Source organism: Bubalus kerabau, chromosome 17 (assembly GCF_029407905.1).
Source record: "Bubalus kerabau isolate K-KA32 ecotype Philippines breed swamp buffalo chromosome 17, PCC_UOA_SB_1v2, whole genome shotgun sequence".
Classification (NCBI taxonomy): Eukaryota; Metazoa; Chordata; class Mammalia; order Artiodactyla; family Bovidae; genus Bubalus; species Bubalus kerabau.
Window position 1 is genome coordinate 47,964,178 of NC_073640.1, and position 16,455 is coordinate 47,980,632.

Genomic DNA, 16,455 nt, shown 5'->3' on the forward strand with positions numbered 1-16,455 from the left:
TGGCAAATGTAGCAAGACAAAAACAAAGGAAATAAGTGGTATAATATGCGTTAGAAAAGAGATTTAAAAAGCACATCTCTTGGGACTTCTTCCCTGGTGATGCAGTGGCTAAGACTCCGAGCTCCCAATGCAAGGGGTGCAGGTTCGATCCCTGGTCAGGGAACTAGACCCCACATGCTGCATACAAGATACAAGATAAATATATATAAATTGATTGCTTTTTACTCTAATTTAGCAAATGCAAGTGAAAAATAACCGCCACAAGAGATTTCTGACCAAGTGAACCCAGCATTATCTAAAATTAAAGGAAAGAAATTTTTTCTTATGTCTTCTCAGAATTCTTCATACTGCTGCGTGTGCTCTTTTGTTCTTGCTCCCCTTGTGTGGGTGGATGTGGGGCCCCTACCTTGGGGAAGGTCTAATGGTTCCATGCTGCTATGGAAGAGCAAGCTCCTCTGGCCACCACCAGTGGGGGCTGCTGTGGTACATTTTTTCAATCGTTGAGAAACAGTGTGTACATTTTTTGACAGTCCTATAATTAAATCCAGAGTATTAATGGTGTTTGGCATAACTTTATCATCTTTAATCTCTCCTGGGGCCCAAACAGCCTGTATGTCATTAACCTAGGAATCCTACTAGCTTTTCCTTCTGTATATCCCTTTCTTACCTTCAAGTCCTTCATGTAGCTTCCTGCAGATGCCACCCCATCAGCATAAGGTCTGCGTGGCTCTTTTTGCAAGGTAAGGACATTCTGGAAGGATGAATTCCAGAAGGCGCCCTTTCAGGCAGGGGCAGCTAGAACCGAGTGCCGCCTCTGCACAGGCGCACGCAACCCCTGCGCGCCCTCTTGTGGCCATCTTCGTGCAGTGCACACATGGTGGCTCCCAGAGAGAGCACTCTAAGGATTGAGCCCTGGTATCTTTCCCACCTTGAAGCTAGAAAGTATTCACTCATGAGTCATATTCAGTTTGTGACCTACAGACATTTTCCTACTGTGTCTTTTTGTTTGACTTTCTCTAAATGTCTTCTGTGCTGTTTTTCTTCCACTGGTACTGGCCTGCACATCCTTACTCAGTTCTGTCCAATATGTTTCCATCCACTTCTTCATACTTAAATTTCACCTTATTCACTATCACTCGTACGATCTTCAAGCTGAATTAGCAGGTCTGCCTTCAGTATCCAGGAGAATATTGGATCAGACTTGAGCCCAAGGGGGAAGACCGGGTATTCTCTTATCTGGCTGACCCTAATGCTTTGATAACTTGCAGGTTATCTCTTAGTTGAAGTCATCATCTGATCCTCTTAGTTGTTAAGTATGTAGCTCCAGACATTGGAAATTTTTGAAGTAACTAGTATTTGTCCAGTACTCTTGCCTGGAAAATCCCATGGATGGAGGAGCCTGGTCGGCTGCAGTCCATGGGATCGCTAGGAGTCGGACGCGACTGAGCGACTTCACTTTCACTTTTCACTTTCATGCATTGGAGAAGGAAATGGCAACCCACTCCAGTGTTCTTGCCTGGAGAATCCCAGGGACGGGGGAGCCTGGTGGGCTGCCGTCTCTGGGGTCGCACAGAGTCGGACACAACTGAAGTGACTTAGCAGCAGCAGCAGCAGTATTTGTCTTTCAAATTGGCTAAAGCAGACCTTTTTATTCTCTTTGTGCACATTCAGCTTGCCCTGCTCTAGGCAAACCCCTTCTCACAGTCCCTATGCACACACCATTCCCCATCTTCAGACCTGTGTGCTGAAAGCCCCATCTCACCACAGTAGGCTTCTGAGCAAATTCTACAGCCCACTCTGGGCCGCACGCCTGGCAGCCCCTCACCACTTGTCACTGTGTTTGTCAACAGGACACCCTCAGAAAGTAGGGAAGGAAACAAGAGGCCAGTTTGGCCCCCAACCCTGTTTATTACTCTGTCTTAACACAGTGGGTTCAGATCCCGAGTTTGCACGCTATGTGGCAGGAGTGAGCCAAGCAATGCAGCAGAAACGGCAAGTCCAACATGGTCGCCGCCCAGGCAATCCCCGGGGCCACTGGCCACCCATGGATGATGCCCATCGGACCTGGCCTTTCCCAGAGTTCTTTGCAGAAGGGTGAGTGCTGGGTGTGTGGGCGGGAAGCTGAGTTTGGGGTCTGGGTGTTCTGCAGGGGACCTTGGTGTATACTCTTAACAGGCCATTCATTTCTAGGCCCCCACGTGAGAGAATGGCACATGGTCAGATCTTAGGGGTCAGAGTTCCGTGACTGACTAGGATGCCAAGTGGCATGTGGTGTCCCTGTGCGTACACCGTTTGATGATTTCTGAGACGGGCTCTTCTGCCCTGGACAGAGATCTTATTTGGTGGTGTTTGGGACATAATTGCATGTTCAACACAGTCTTTAGCTGAAATGAGCATGGTGATGAAACCTGTGTCATTTATGGAATGTGATCCTTATAGCCTACCAAAAAAAAAAAAGCAAAGGTGTACAGTTCAGATTCTGATGTATTGAGAGAACTGTGGATTTTCATCATAAAGACCTTTGGGGGAGTGATTTTTTTTTTTTTTAACACCTTATTGCTCCCTGATTAATAACTCCACACAGCTAAAGACCATCTCAGCTTTTTGTTTGCTCAAACATGAATTGCATATATACACCACAGCTTCTGAGGCATTTTTAAAGGAAGGAGAGAGACAAGGGACCACTATTGGGTTGTGAGATAAGAGCAGGGAAAAGACTGTTCCCTTAGGGCTGGGGTGGGGGTGGGGGTGGGCCTGGCCTCAGGCTGTCTAGCTGGGGTCCAGGCTTGGTGCCTGACGCCTGGGACCAGTTTCTCTCTTTGGCTTTCAGGGATGGCCTGCACAGCGGCTGGGCGGGGGCTCAGGGAGACTCAGCCAGCTCAAGTGATGAGACATCCTCTGCCAATGGGGACAGCTTGTTCTCCATGTTTTCAGGGCCTGACCTCGTTGCTGCTGTCAAGCAGAGAAGGTATGATGAAATATTTAAACCAAAGAACGGGGGTGCATGGATGTCATCCATAGCTTAGTCTTCTACAAAGCTCAGTAGCCCCATTGTTTCCAGGTACCCACGTTGAGAGAGGGAGAGGACCTCTTCCAGTACTGTCTTGCTGAAGCTTGGGTGGTGATATAAAGTTGGGCTGAGTTTTTACTGGGAGAACAGTCTCATGCTCATGGTAGCCCAAAACACCCGTATGACAAGCTAGGAAGTATTACGGAGAGCAGGGTCTGCTGAGGCTGGTCTGCACCTTACAGGGGACAGGCCTTTCCGTGGGAGGAGCAGGGCCAGGACAGCCAAGTTCTGATCAACTCACCAACAGGCTTTGCAACCCCAGACATGGGCCTGGTCCTTTCTTACCCTCAGTTTCTTTATCAAAGGTGGAACTGGATAAAAATAACCTCTCAATGGTATTTCAAAGTTGAAAAAAAGTTACAGAGTATATTTGGAGCTAAAGTTTTCAAGTGTAAGTGTTAGTTGCTCAGTTGTGTCTAATTCTTTGCAACTCCCATGGACTGAAGCTCTTTAGGCTCCTCTGTCCATGGAATTCTCCAGGCGAGAATACTGGAGTGGGTTGACATTCCCTTCTCCAGGGGATTTTCCTGCCCCAGGGATCAAACCCAGTTCTCCTCCATTGCAGGCAGATTCTCTAACATCTGAGCCACCAAAGGCATTATGTTTTCAAAAGTAGTCACAAAAATGAAAATGGACCCTGAAAGAAGAATTTGTTTAGAAAGAAATGGAGAGACCGTTGTGGGTGTGAGGAAGCAGAGGCCTGCCCGGTCAAAAGGACATGAGCAGGAATAGAAAGCACATGGGGTCGCCTGGGCGTCAGAAGTCATGCCCTCGTGTGATAGGACCAGGGTCCGTTGGATAACAGTGGGGAGCAGGTAGATGAAGATGGAAGGGCACCTGTGTCACGCAGACTAGGATGCACAGAGGAGCCACTGTGGTGTTGGCAGTGACTGCTGATCCAGGTTGGGGCGCATTCTCATGCCCGGCCCTGGGCTTGGCATTCACATACATTTCCTCATTTAATTATCACAAACAGTGTTTGTTTACTAGGGCTATCATATCAAAGAACAACAGACTAGGGAAATATTTAACAGCAGGGATTTTTCTCCTAGTTCTCGAGGCCAGAAGCCTGAGATCAAGATGTCAGCAAGGTTGCTGTCTTCTGAGGCCTGTCTCCTTGCCTTGCAGCTGGCCCTCTTTCCCGTGTCTTACATGGTCTTCTATGTACCTCTCTATCCTGATCTTATTTTCTTATAAGGACAGCAGTCATGTTGGATTGGAGCCCACCCTAATGACTTCATTTTAACTTAGTTGTTTAAACAACTTATCTCTAAATGCAGTCACACTCTGAGGTACTGGGAGTTGGGGCTTTCACATATGAATTTGGGTGGGGGAGGGACACCTTCCTTTATTCAGTAGCTCCTGTCATGTACCAGGCACTGGTGATAGAGCAGCAACAAATCAAAGTCCCCTTCTTCATGAAACTGATATTCTACTGAAGAAAGGCTGATAAAAAAATCCAGTATGTTGGTTTGGATTAGGTTCTATAAAGAAAAATAAAGCAGGGTATGAGGGCAGAGAATGCAGGGGACAGGTGGATTTCCTGTGTTCCAAATGAGAGTCAGGGAGGCTTCTGATGAGCAGAAAGCTGAACAAAATGATGGAGGAAGTGGCAGTGGGGTGTGGGAGAGAGAAGACTCAAGGGTGAGATGCAGGGTTTTGGCCTGAGCGTCTGTGTGGAACAGCGGGTGTCATGGACCCTGATGTGGAGGACTGCAGGAGTGGGACTGAGCCTTGAGGAGAAGTGCAGACTGGAAATTAGAGAGGCTGACTAGAGGTCCAGCTAGTCACCACCTCAGCAAAGGCCGCTGCTGCGTACTGGAACACTGGTAGACTGATTTACCTGGCTGGCTGCCTGCTACATCTGCTTTTTTCCTTCTACTTAATAACAATTTTTTTTCACGTTAGTGGTAAAAGTAACAGCTGTTTTTTTTTTTTTTTTTAAAGTCATCTGTCTCCAGTGCATGGTAAACAGTCAGTCTGTATCTGTTGACTAACTTAACAAAAGGCTGGAGCTGGCGGACTCAGCAGCTGAAGCGGCAGTGCCAGTCCTCATGCCCGCCGCCCCCCACCCCCAGCCCAGCCCTGTCACGGCCTCCAGAAGGGTACCACACCATGGTGACCCACCTTCGCCCCCTGCACACAGTGGGCCCAAGGCCTCCCCACCCAGAACCAGTGCCTAGAGACACCCATACCAAGCAGCTAGGTGTGCCCTGGAGGGAAGCCGGGGGTGGCAGGCAGCCACGGCCTGAGTTCTGGGTTCTTTCAGGAAGCACAGCAGTGGTGAGCAGGAGACCAGCACGCTGCCCTCACCGCCTCTTCTCACCACAGTGGAGGACGTGAACCAGGTATGTGGGCCCTGCTCTGGCCACAGAGGGCTGGCTTCATGGGTACCGTGGGCAGGGTTCCAAACCCTTAAGTTTTAAGAGTTGTGTGGGGGGTTCTTTGTGGTGAACAACTCTCTTCTATGGTTTTTGTCTAAATGATCAGCCAGCCATCTCAGCAGACTCGAGCCACGTGCAGAGGAAGTTCTGGGGCTGTGCTGTCCAGAATGATGGCCATTAGCCCATGTGGCTACTTAAGTTGAAATTACTTCAATGTAAAGATTGAGTCCTTAGTTGCACCGTCCATGTGTGGTGAGCAGCTGCTGTACTGGGTGGCACGGACAGAGCACATCTGTGGTCGCACGCTCCGCTGGACGGTGCTGCTCCAGGACTGTGGGGAGGGCTGGGGCTCGCACCATTTCCTCAGTGGGAATAAGGACTAGAGACTGGGGGAGGTGGGAAAGGAGGATCAGTTGCCAGAAATGCCAGTAAAATGCCCTCTTCTGTCTCTCAGGATAACAAAACCAAAACGTGGCCGCCCAAAGCCCCCTGGCAGCACCCTTCCCCGCTGCCCGGCACCCTGCCTGGCCCAAGCGCACCACTCTATGCAGTCGCCAGCCCCGGCAGCCAGTGGAGCGACACCATGCAGATGCTGCAGTCCCCGGTGTGGGCTGCCACCAGTGACTGCAGTGCCGCCGCCTCCTTCGCCTACGTGCAGACCCCGCCGCAGCCCCCGCCCCCACCAGCACACAAGGCAGCCCCCAAGGGCTTCAAGGCCTTCCCTGGGAAGGCTGAGCGCAGACCGGCCTACTTGCCCCAGTACTGACCCCAGGCCTGCCTGCCCGCCCGCCCAGAGCTTTTGGGGCCAGGGGCCCCAGCCCAGGGCTGACTGGCTGGCAACAGCCCCCCAGAGGACCAGTGCACCCCTGTCCCAGGCAGGGATCCTTGGGGATGGAGGTGGTTGGCAGCTCCAAGCCTTTAAGGCCTGGCTTCTCAAAACTCTGGAGGCATCAGACACCTGGAGGGCCAGATGAAGATGGCGTTTTCTGACTCTCCTCAGGGAGATGCTGGGGGATGTTCGAGGTTAATAAGCACCTCTGGTGATTCTGATGCAGGTGGCCCACTGGCCACACTTTGAGAAACACAGCTCTCAAGTTTGTAGACCCCACTGCATGTGTTGGGAAGGCGTTGGGGCTGAAGGCTGAGAGCAAAACTGACCATTCTTCTGAAACCTTCTCTTTCTCTCCTTAACACATTGAGTGATGACCACACCAATCACTGTATTTTATAGCTATTTTTCATATAGGTTTTTAGTTAAAATATCTCCTGCCTAAAATGCATTGAATATTTTAAGATAACAAATAGAGTGGCTGGAGGTTTTTCAACACTATATTTAAGCTTCTTCTATGAACTGGGCAAAGGATAGCATATTTGTGATGAGAAGCAATCACCTGGGTTTTCTGTAGATGGACAGCCCCTCGCCACCCCCAGCAGCACCCAAGGGGTGTGACCTTTACCGGATTTACAAAAGCAGGATCATAGCCCTGGTGGTGCGTGGAGATGAGCCTGCTGGCTGCTGTCCGTGTGCGGGATAAAGCTACACCTTCTGCCCTCATATCTTTCCACACATGGCCAGAGGCTTCGATAAGGTTTCCGAGCGTGGGGGTGTGGTCAGGGGGGGCTGCAAAGAGACACTTGAAATTGCAGTAACATTGTGAGCTGGCTCAAGACAAACCAATTAAGATGTAGATAGGAATTAATTTAAAAGTTTTTCTTTAAAGAAAAAAATAAACCACCTCATTTTCAGTTAACATGTGCTGTTAAATAGATAACATCCTGTGGATTTAGGGATATTTTTCCAGCCAGAATGGATCCAGAAGAATTGAATGGTGCTTAAATTGAGAAATAATAAATATATCTATATAGACTAGACATATCCCACTGTATATTAATTGAGGTTACAGAAGTTCTTTATATAAAACTTATTTAAATTTTTCATATTTCATCTTTGAAAAAGTCTAATTGAGAAAAATCCATAATATTTTCTGGTATGAAAGTTTGACAGTATTAATATTTTTTTTTATATTTTCTTAAATCATTATACCATTTTAATATATGTTAACTACTAATAAATGGTTTATTCTTTCTAACTCCATATAAGCTTTTCCAGCAGAGATTGTAATAACACAGTTATGTTCTCATTTTTCTATGAATATAAGTAAATTTATATTTAAAAATACCAAAAAGAATATATATATATATATGTATGTAGACACACTAATTATAGAGGACCCTTAGGGTGTCTGAGCCCAGCCATCTGAACCTTTAGTACTGTGGTGCCAGGCTGTCTCCAGGCCTCGGGTGTTGTCTTTTGTGCTGAGTGGGGATGTCAGTGCTGCCTGTAGTCATGATCCTCTCACCGTGGGTTCTGAACATTCACCTCACCATGTTTACAGAGAACTGTTTTGTACATAGACTCTTCAGGCACGTGCTCTGCACCGACCCTGGTGGCTCTTGTCCGTGTTGGCTGTCACTGTGTATGCACTACGTCTGTTATCTGTGGCTGTTTCCTTGTAAGATAGTTTTCTTCTCTCCTTCAGTGATGTGTCTCCAGTACCCCGTGTTTCGAGTTCTATTATACTGAAGTACCCTTGTTTTAATAGTGCCTCCCCAAAGACCTCACCCTGGACAGAGGTCAGTCCTTTATGCTCCAGCGCAGATGACATCAACATTGCTAACTGTCACTTTCCAGTCTGTTTTTCTCTATTAAGGAAGACATTTTGTAATTGCGTCTCCATGGGCTGTGAGACTGTGTGAAGCTGTTTGTGTAGTCTCCTTGTGGGTGCTGTGTTCTCAGCACCGCCTTGCTTTGAACACTGGTAATTCCAGGTGCTGCGCTTGGCAGAGGGGTCTCGCCAAACGCATGTGTGTGCGTGTGTGAGTGTGTGTGTCCTTTGTGTGGCCAGGCGTGGCTGCCTTGCTCGTGTGACTAGTTACAACGCTTCCAAACTGGAACTCTACATTTTGTATCTTACTTTTAAAGCTCCTATAAGTAAAATAACTATTGGCTTTATTAAAATATACCTTTAATAATTTTTGGATCTCTGTCTAAAATGAACTGCAGCAGATAATCATGTCAGAAGCCCTGTCTGATTCATTACTTTGAAAAGCTGCACACGAATAGGTTTTTAGGTCAGCCTGTCCTCTGATTCTGAGCCCTTGCAAGGGTAATACCTCTGGGGGTATTAGGATAAGCTGGGGTGGGGGGGTGCTGGCGTACAGGAAGTGGGACAACCTACCCCATCTCTCCTGTTGGCTTCCCTGAGGCCAAAGCTGAAAGGGCCTCTCTGTGGTCAGAACCACTATTGTGGTGAAGGAGGCCACCTGAAGAATGCAGACTCTCCTTGGGTTGTGGTCTGCCAACACACACATTCCACCAAGTGTGGGCACTTGTGAGCTGCCCAGCCAGCCTTTCCAAGAGGCAGACCCAGGGATGAGGTCTCCCCTAACTCAGCCAGACACCCGCCATGTAGCAGACCCTCCCTCATAGGTACAAGAAGGACCAGTTGCACTGGATGGTGCCATCCTGCTGTGGAGAAGGAAAGATTGTACAGTAGGAGCCACAAAAGGAGGGGGGAGTTACAGGGGAGCTGCAACTCATTTTCACTTACAGCAAGACAGCATGTGATTGAAACTTTTTCCATGAACTTAAGAAAATGGAGTAAATGAGTGTAAATATATAACCTACCAGTACAAGTACCACTCTGGCTTCTTTCTGCTGAGACTCCCAGAAGCTGAGCATGGGGACATTAAATACACCTCAAGACAAGGTTACTTAGTAACAGCCATGTTGTATGAATATTGCTAAGGAAGACACTGAAAGTTCCTATTAAAATGCTGCTGCTGCTAAGTCGCTTCAGTCGTGTCCGACTCTGTGTGACCCCAGAGATGGCAGCCCACCAGGCTCCCCCGTCCCTGGGATTCTCCAGGCAAGAACACTGGAGTGGGTTGCCGTTTCCTTCTCCAATGCATGAAAGTGAAAAGTGCAAGTGAAGTCGCTGAATCATGTCTGACTCCTAGCAACCCCATGGACTGCAGCCTGCCAGATTCCTCTGTCCATGGGATTTTCCAGGCAAGAGTACTGGAGTGGGGTGCCGTTGCTAGCCAGAACATTTTGTAAATGTTAAACATTTATAACATAAAATGTAAACATTTTATAAATTGTAAACACATTTTATTCATATGTGTTCCTATTTAACATTAGTACCCAGTGCTGTTCTCCAGGCAAGAATACTGGAATGGGGTTGCTGTGCCCTCCTCCAGGGGATCTTCCTGACCCAGGGATTGAATCCAAGTCTCTTCCATCTCCTGCATTGGCAGGTGGGTTCTTTATCACTAGCACCACCTGGGAAGCCCACATTCTTGCCTGGAGAATCCCATAGACAGAGGAGCCTGTAGGTCTACAGAGGGTTGAAAAGAGTCAGACAACTGAAGTGACTTAGCACACCCCCACACACATGGTCCTGTTCACTGAATTCTAATTGACAACAGTGGTGGGGACAGGAGCCCTGTAAACCCAGCTCCGTCCTGAATGGGTGGGGATGGAAGCAGACAGATGTTCACCAGGGCCTCAAGAAGGTCCCTGGGGGCTTTGGCTCAGCTGAGAAATGGAGGAGGACACACAGGCAGGTCCTTATGAGGCTGGTGACCCTCCTTTTCCATCTCGGGTTCCTGGGAGAGTGGGCATCCAGCTCTGGGAGTGTAGCTGAAACTCTGCATCCCAGCCATGGTGCTGGGAAAGGACGGCCCACTGTGCGACCCTTCTCGTGATCTGCTTCCTGATGCAGATCCAAGAAATAAATCCTGCCAAAGGTTAGCTCCTTGATTCCCAAAAAGACGTGTGTGGACAAGTGACTGTCAGGGTCTCAACCACATGTGCCTGGGAGTCTGAGGAACCTCTGGGGCTAGGCTCTTAGAAGTAACACAAATAGATGGCCTTAGGATCCACAGGGGCTGGCTGACTGGGCCCAGGCCTCTGCTTGTCTGTGAGGGGGGCTGTATGTGGTGAGGAGGAAGGATTGTTTCCCGAGTGTCATGTTCATTTCAACATTTACTATCGTCGCACTCCTTGCTAGGATAGGAGCTAGGCTGCATAGAAAATGAAGTCTCTGCCTATAAACTCCAGAGAAGGCAATGGCACCCCACTCCAGAACACTTGCCTGGAGAATCCCATGGGCGGGGGAGCCTGGTAGGCTGCAGTCCATGGGGTCGGTAAGAGTCGGACACGACTAAGCCACTTCACTTTCATGCATTGGAGAAGGCAATGGCAACCCACTCCAGTGTTCTTGCCTGGAGAATCCCAGGGACCGGGGAGCCTGGTGGGCTGCCGTCTATGGGGTTGCAGAGTCGGACACGACTGAAGTGACTTAGCAGCAGCAGCAGCCCATAAACTCAGTCTTTGAGGGAAGACAACTCCCTCTTTCCCGTTCTCGGTAAGAGATACATATTCAAGCACTCAATGCTCAGGCAGAAATCCTAGAAGACGTTTTTGATCTTCTTTACTCTCCTCTTTCACTTAATTAGCAAGTCCTACAAGCGCTACTGTGGTCTTCCCTGGTAGTTCAGCTGGTAAAGAATTCGCCTGCAATGCAGGAGACTCCAGTTCGATTCCTGGGTCGGGAAATTCCCCTGGAAAGGGAAATGCTATCCACTCCAGTATTCTCGGGCTTCCCTGGTGGCTTAAGACAGTAAAGAATCTGCCTGCAATGCAGGAGACCCCGGTTCAGTTCCTGGATAGGGCAGATTCCCCTGGAGGAGGGCACGGCAACCCACTCCAGTGTTCTTGCCTGGAGAATCCCATGGACAGAAGAGCCTGGAGGGCTGTAGTCTGTAGGGTCACAAAGAGTCGGACACGACTGAGCGACAAAGCACAGCACAGCACAGCACAGCACAAGTGCTTCTGCAAGCATATTTAAATTCCACAAAGTTCTTACATCTCCACTGCCATCAACCTGGTCCTCCCCATCTCCTGCCTTTCCTTCTCAGGCCTAACGTCTCCTGGACACCCCTGCTACCTCGAGGAAGCCTACCTACGGTGCCCACGTGCCTGGGCCTTTCCATCAGTTCTGTGCGGCCAGAGCTCAGCCTCTACCCGGCCTTGTTTAGTACTCCGCTATAATGTGTCTTTGCACATGTCCCTCTCGCCAGAATCAAAGCTTCAGTAGAGCAAGGAGTAAGTCTTGTTCATGGCCACAAGTGCAGGGTGCAGAACACCGCGAAGCAACTCCAGATAATACAGAGGAAAAGAGGTGCCGCTAAGGCCAGAGGCAAATTCTAATACAAAACCAAAACACAGAACTAGACTTGAATCGGTTTTCACATCGGGCTAAAAGAATACGCAATGACCAGGGTTTGTACTAGAGCCGCAAAGAAGGGCTGTTTAGCTCTTTACCAAGTACAGAGTTTTCTCTCAGGGTGAAAACCCACGGCCATGTGCGGAGGGGAAATTTTTTTTAAAAACGTAACTGGATTCACCAGGAAAATCTGGCGACATCCCAAAGCGATAGAACTAAGCTGAGCAGGCAAGCACCGCGAGCACGGAACACGAGCCCTGAGCCTCCTGGGGGCGCTAACTCAGCCCTCCGGGTTTCTCTTACCCTGCGCACGCGCAGTCTGCCCCGACCCGGAGTCTGCGCACTTTCGCGCACATGTCCATCCCAGACGTGCGGGTAGAGGCGTCTGCAAGTTCTTAGGTCAGGAGCCGGCGGCCGTCTGAGCGCCGGACATGCGCACACGTGCTCCCTCGGACGTGCGAGCCCACACGCAGACGCGTGCGCACCCCCGCCCCCTCGCTACCTGCGCTGGTCCCGCCTTCCCTGTGCTTAGACGCGTGCGCACCGTCCCTCTGGAGGGTGTGGCGGGTGTCAGGGGGATTCGTGGAGTTCCGGAGAACCGTGACTCCTCACCCTTTCCAGGTCACCGTGACTCAGCATCCTCGGTGGGTGCGCCGCCTCGGAGCAGCTCGCGAAAATCCATCGGCGTGTATCGCCCCACACCCGACCTCCTTCACACTCGAGCCCCAGAACTGCTGCTACCCTGTCCCGGAACCTCCCTTTGCCCTTGTCCTGGTGTTCTGGTCTCCATGCCCTGCCTGACTCCTGTCCAACGGCCCTGAATTGAGGCCTGACTTAGGTCCACCCTTCAATCCACCCCTCTCTCTCGGTTCATAGCATTTTGCCGAGGGCATTTGAAAGTGCCTGGCACTGGAGCGGTCTATTGAACTTTGAGAGCCAGGTTTTCTTTTGATGGTGGTTGTCAGCCCCAGGTCTGGATGCATAGAACCCTCTGAGAGAGCCACTTCTGAACACTGATACTGTGCGGTTTGCAGACAGGGCTTGGCTCAGCATGCGGAGCCAATTACGGGGATGGTGGTAGAAAACAGGTTTAACTTTTATCTATATATGGTTTAGTCACCAAGTCGTGTTCCGACTCTTACCCCATGGGCTGTAGTCCACCAGGCTTCTCCGTCCATGGAGGCAAGAATACTGGAGTGGGTTGCCATTTCCTTCTCCGGGGGATCTTCCCGACCCAGGAATCAAACCCAGGTCTCCTGCATTGCAGGCAGATTCTTTGCCGACTGAGTTATGAGGGAAGCCACTTTATCAATATAAATATAAAATTACCTTAATATTTTTCCAAACTGCAGACTTCACTCCACTCCCCAAGGTTTGATTAGAGAGGCTACCTCCACACCCCAGTGTCTGATCGTTGCCCCCCCCACCCCCCACCACACACACACACACACACACACACACACACACACACACATACACTGCACCTTTCCTGGTAAGAATCTCCCTACTGCCTTACTTAGAGGCTCAGATCCAGTCCAAGGGGAGCAGTGTTGATCCAGTGGTTGTATTCTACCTCTGCCTCTGCCTATGCTGCTGTCCTTGCCTTTGGAAATGTCATTCTTGGACATTTCCACTTGTAAAATTCTACCCTGTCAATCAGATTTACAGGCTTAATTGATGTTCAACTAGAAGGGGCGGGGGAGGGGTGATGGAGAGGGCCTGAAAGAATTGCCTGCTTCTCCTCGTTCCCTATACCCTTTTCCTAAGGTTGAAGAGTCCGGAAGTGGCCCAGGACAGGGCCAGGGCAGGCTTGTGATTAAGAACAGGGTTCAAGACTGGGGCAACCTTGAACTGATTCTCTTCTTAGTTTAGCAGAATGGCTATTTTTAGTTTTTTTAGTTTGTCTGTTACGTGGAGAGGATAATGGGATATCCCTCATGGGGTGCTATGAGAGTTATGTGGCAGAGAATTTAGCACAGAGCTCTGCATGCAGTAAACTAGCCGGAGTAGGAAAGTAACCATACTTTCCTGCTAATATAGAAAATCCACATAACTGGAATTTCAACGTACAATGTTAAAGTATTACGGGGAGATCTGAGAATAGGTGGGAGATCTGGAATAATTGAAGCTGCTGGGAATCACAGAGGCCAAACTGCTGGAGGTGTACATTATAGAATATTAAAAAGAAGATGAAACCTTTAAAAGGTAATCATTGGAGGCCTTGCCTCCTTCCTCTTTAGGACCTAAGCTGCTCCTGTGGGTTTCAGGTGGATGGAAGTGGACATTGGGGAGGATAGTGTGGCAGGGGGCAGGTGAACACCCATAAAATCTTTGGAAAGATTGGGAGTTGTAAATGACAGCTTAGCTTAGAACAACGTCAAGATGAGGGGAAATCAGTGGTTCGTGCTGCAGCTGCATACCGAGGAGGCCTGGCCCCAGGAACTTAGGTGATGCGGTTCACTCCACCATCTCTCTGGAGGTCCTTCTCTTCGTGGTCTGTCCTTTCTGACAGGCAGCTTAACACTACAAAAAAACTTGAGTTTTTCCTACTGGCTTTGGGTCCCTGTTTGGCTGTCTTGGGCTTCCCCTGGTGGCTCAGATGGTAAAGAATCTGCCTGCAATGCGGGAGACCCAGGTTCAATCCCTGGGTTAAGATCCCCTGGAGAAGGGAATGGCTACCCACTCCAGCATTCTTGCCTGGAGAATTCCATGGACAGAGGAGCCTGGCGGGCTACAGTACACAGAATTGCAGACAGCCAGACACAACTGAGTGACTTTCACTTCTGACTACTTAGGTCATGTGTTCATCTCTGGCTTAAGTCATATGTTCATCTCTGATTCAGTCAAGGAGGCAGAGGAAGAAGCCCAAGGGTGAGAGGCAGTGGCTTTGAATCAAGACAACAGATAAACAGACGTCTGCTGTGATCACTGAAAAGAGCCTGCTTGAGAAAAAGGGAGGCAGTGGCTCCTACTGTCGAGAGTCGTCAAAGGAATCATAGAGCAAGTGGATGATATGGGTAATAGCTACTGAGACCGGGCCTTCCTGTTGGATGGAGTTCTGTTCTGAAACACAGGATTGAGGGTTGAGAGTGCCGTTCTGTGCAGATAGCTGCTTGGATGGGAACTCTGTGATTGGAGGGTTTCTCAGAAACTAGTGGAACAGATGCTGTTCAGCACTGTCAGGGTTCTGCTGGATATGGGAAGCCCATTTAAACCTCAGAGTTGACAGATGACCCAAAACTCTGGACAAATAAGGGCCATGTGGCAGGGCTGTTCCCTGCAAAGTCCTGTGACCATCTCTTCAATTTCTGACCCCTTTCTTTTCCTTCTTTATCTTTAGGAACTCAAATAATTCTGGGCAGAGAGAGAAAGGCCAGAAGTGGCAGTGACAGCATGGTGCTGGGAGGTAGGTCAGAGGAGGATCTAAGCCTAGGACTGCAGCAGGACAGGGCACACTCCTGGATGGATGGCATTTCTGGGGGAACTGGGCGATGGAGAAGCTCAGTTTGAGTGCACAGTCCTTGGACCTGTTCTCTCTGACTACATTTACTTTGTCTTATCCACACTCTCCTCTATGCTCATGACTTCAAATGCTATCTATTCACTCACGCCTCCCAAGTTTTTCCTCTTGCCTGAACCATCCCTCCTCGTACTCCAGACATGAACACCCAACGCAACACCTCCACTTAGATCTCTAATAGGTTTTGAAAACTTGTCAAAAATAATATAACGATCTTCCCCCTGAAACTGGCATTTCTCCAAGATGTAATGGCAATTCCATTTTCCCAGGAATTTGGGTAAAAAACCAGACGTTATCATTGACTGTTCTTTTTCTTTCTCTTAATTCTTCACTCAATATATATAGATCACCAGGCCCAACTCCTCCTACCTTGACACCTTCATTCCTGGTCTGCATTCTTACCATAGCATCCTATCTGTTGTCCTTACTTTCATGCCTACTGAATTGTTGGTCTGATCCTTTGGTAAACATGTCAGATGATGCCCCCCCACCCCACCCTTTGTTTAAACCTTTCAATGGTTTCCCATCTCTGTGGGAATAAAACTCAAAGTTCTCACAATGACTTCTTGCTTTCCTTCCCTCTCTGACCTCCTCTTTCACTCTCCCCTCATTCACTCTGCTCTAGCCACACTCACCTTTTGCTGTTGCTAAAATATCAGCGTGCTTTCCTCAGGAATTTTGCAGTTGCTCTTCCTTTTCCTGAACACTTCTCCCCCAGATACCCAAGTGGCTTGCTTTCTCACCTTCTTCAGGCTTTTGCTCAAATGTCACCTTCTTAGTGAGTTTTGCCTTGACCATTCTATTCAGAACTGCATCTTCTATCTCCAGCACCCTTTTCAGTTTTCCTTTTCTCAGTAGCACTTACCAGCATCTGATAAGCCATATATTTTACTTTTCACCTAAGCGTCCTGAACACCTGGAACGCTGCCTGTAACACAGAAGGTGTTGGAGGGAGTTGTGTTAAGTGAATGAATGAATGAACGAATGAACTAATGAAGCAGGCAGGAGCTCGGCCTCTGTTCCCCAATCAATTCCAGGCAAAGGCTGGCAGAGTAGCAGCAGTCCAAGTGGCTGCCAGTTAGCAAGGAGAGAAGAGCTGAGGTCCCGGATCCTCGGCTGTGGGCTTGGTTGCCCCCGGGGCGCGGACGGAGGAACGGGACGGGGCGGGGCCAGGGGCGGGGCGGGGCC

The 16,455-nt window shown here is 49.2% G+C and overlaps 1 protein-coding gene across 4 annotated transcripts in view; it reads left to right on the forward strand.

The window, feature by feature from the left end:
* GARRE1 (granule associated Rac and RHOG effector 1) overlaps positions 1–8,489 on the forward strand; it is an 87,501-nt gene extending 79,012 nt beyond the window's left edge. For all 4 annotated transcript variants that reach the window (XM_055551891.1, XM_055551894.1, XM_055551893.1 and 1 more), the window contains exons 11-14: positions 1,929–2,094; positions 2,831–2,968; positions 5,340–5,418; positions 5,909–8,489. In XM_055551891.1, coding sequence (XP_055407866.1) covers positions 1,929–2,094; positions 2,831–2,968; positions 5,340–5,418; positions 5,909–6,220 — 695 coding nt within the window. In that variant the 3' untranslated portion in view covers positions 6,221–8,489. The remainder of the gene's footprint in view (positions 1–1,928; positions 2,095–2,830; positions 2,969–5,339; positions 5,419–5,908) is intronic.
* The last annotated feature ends 7,966 nt before the right edge of the window (positions 8,490–16,455 follow it).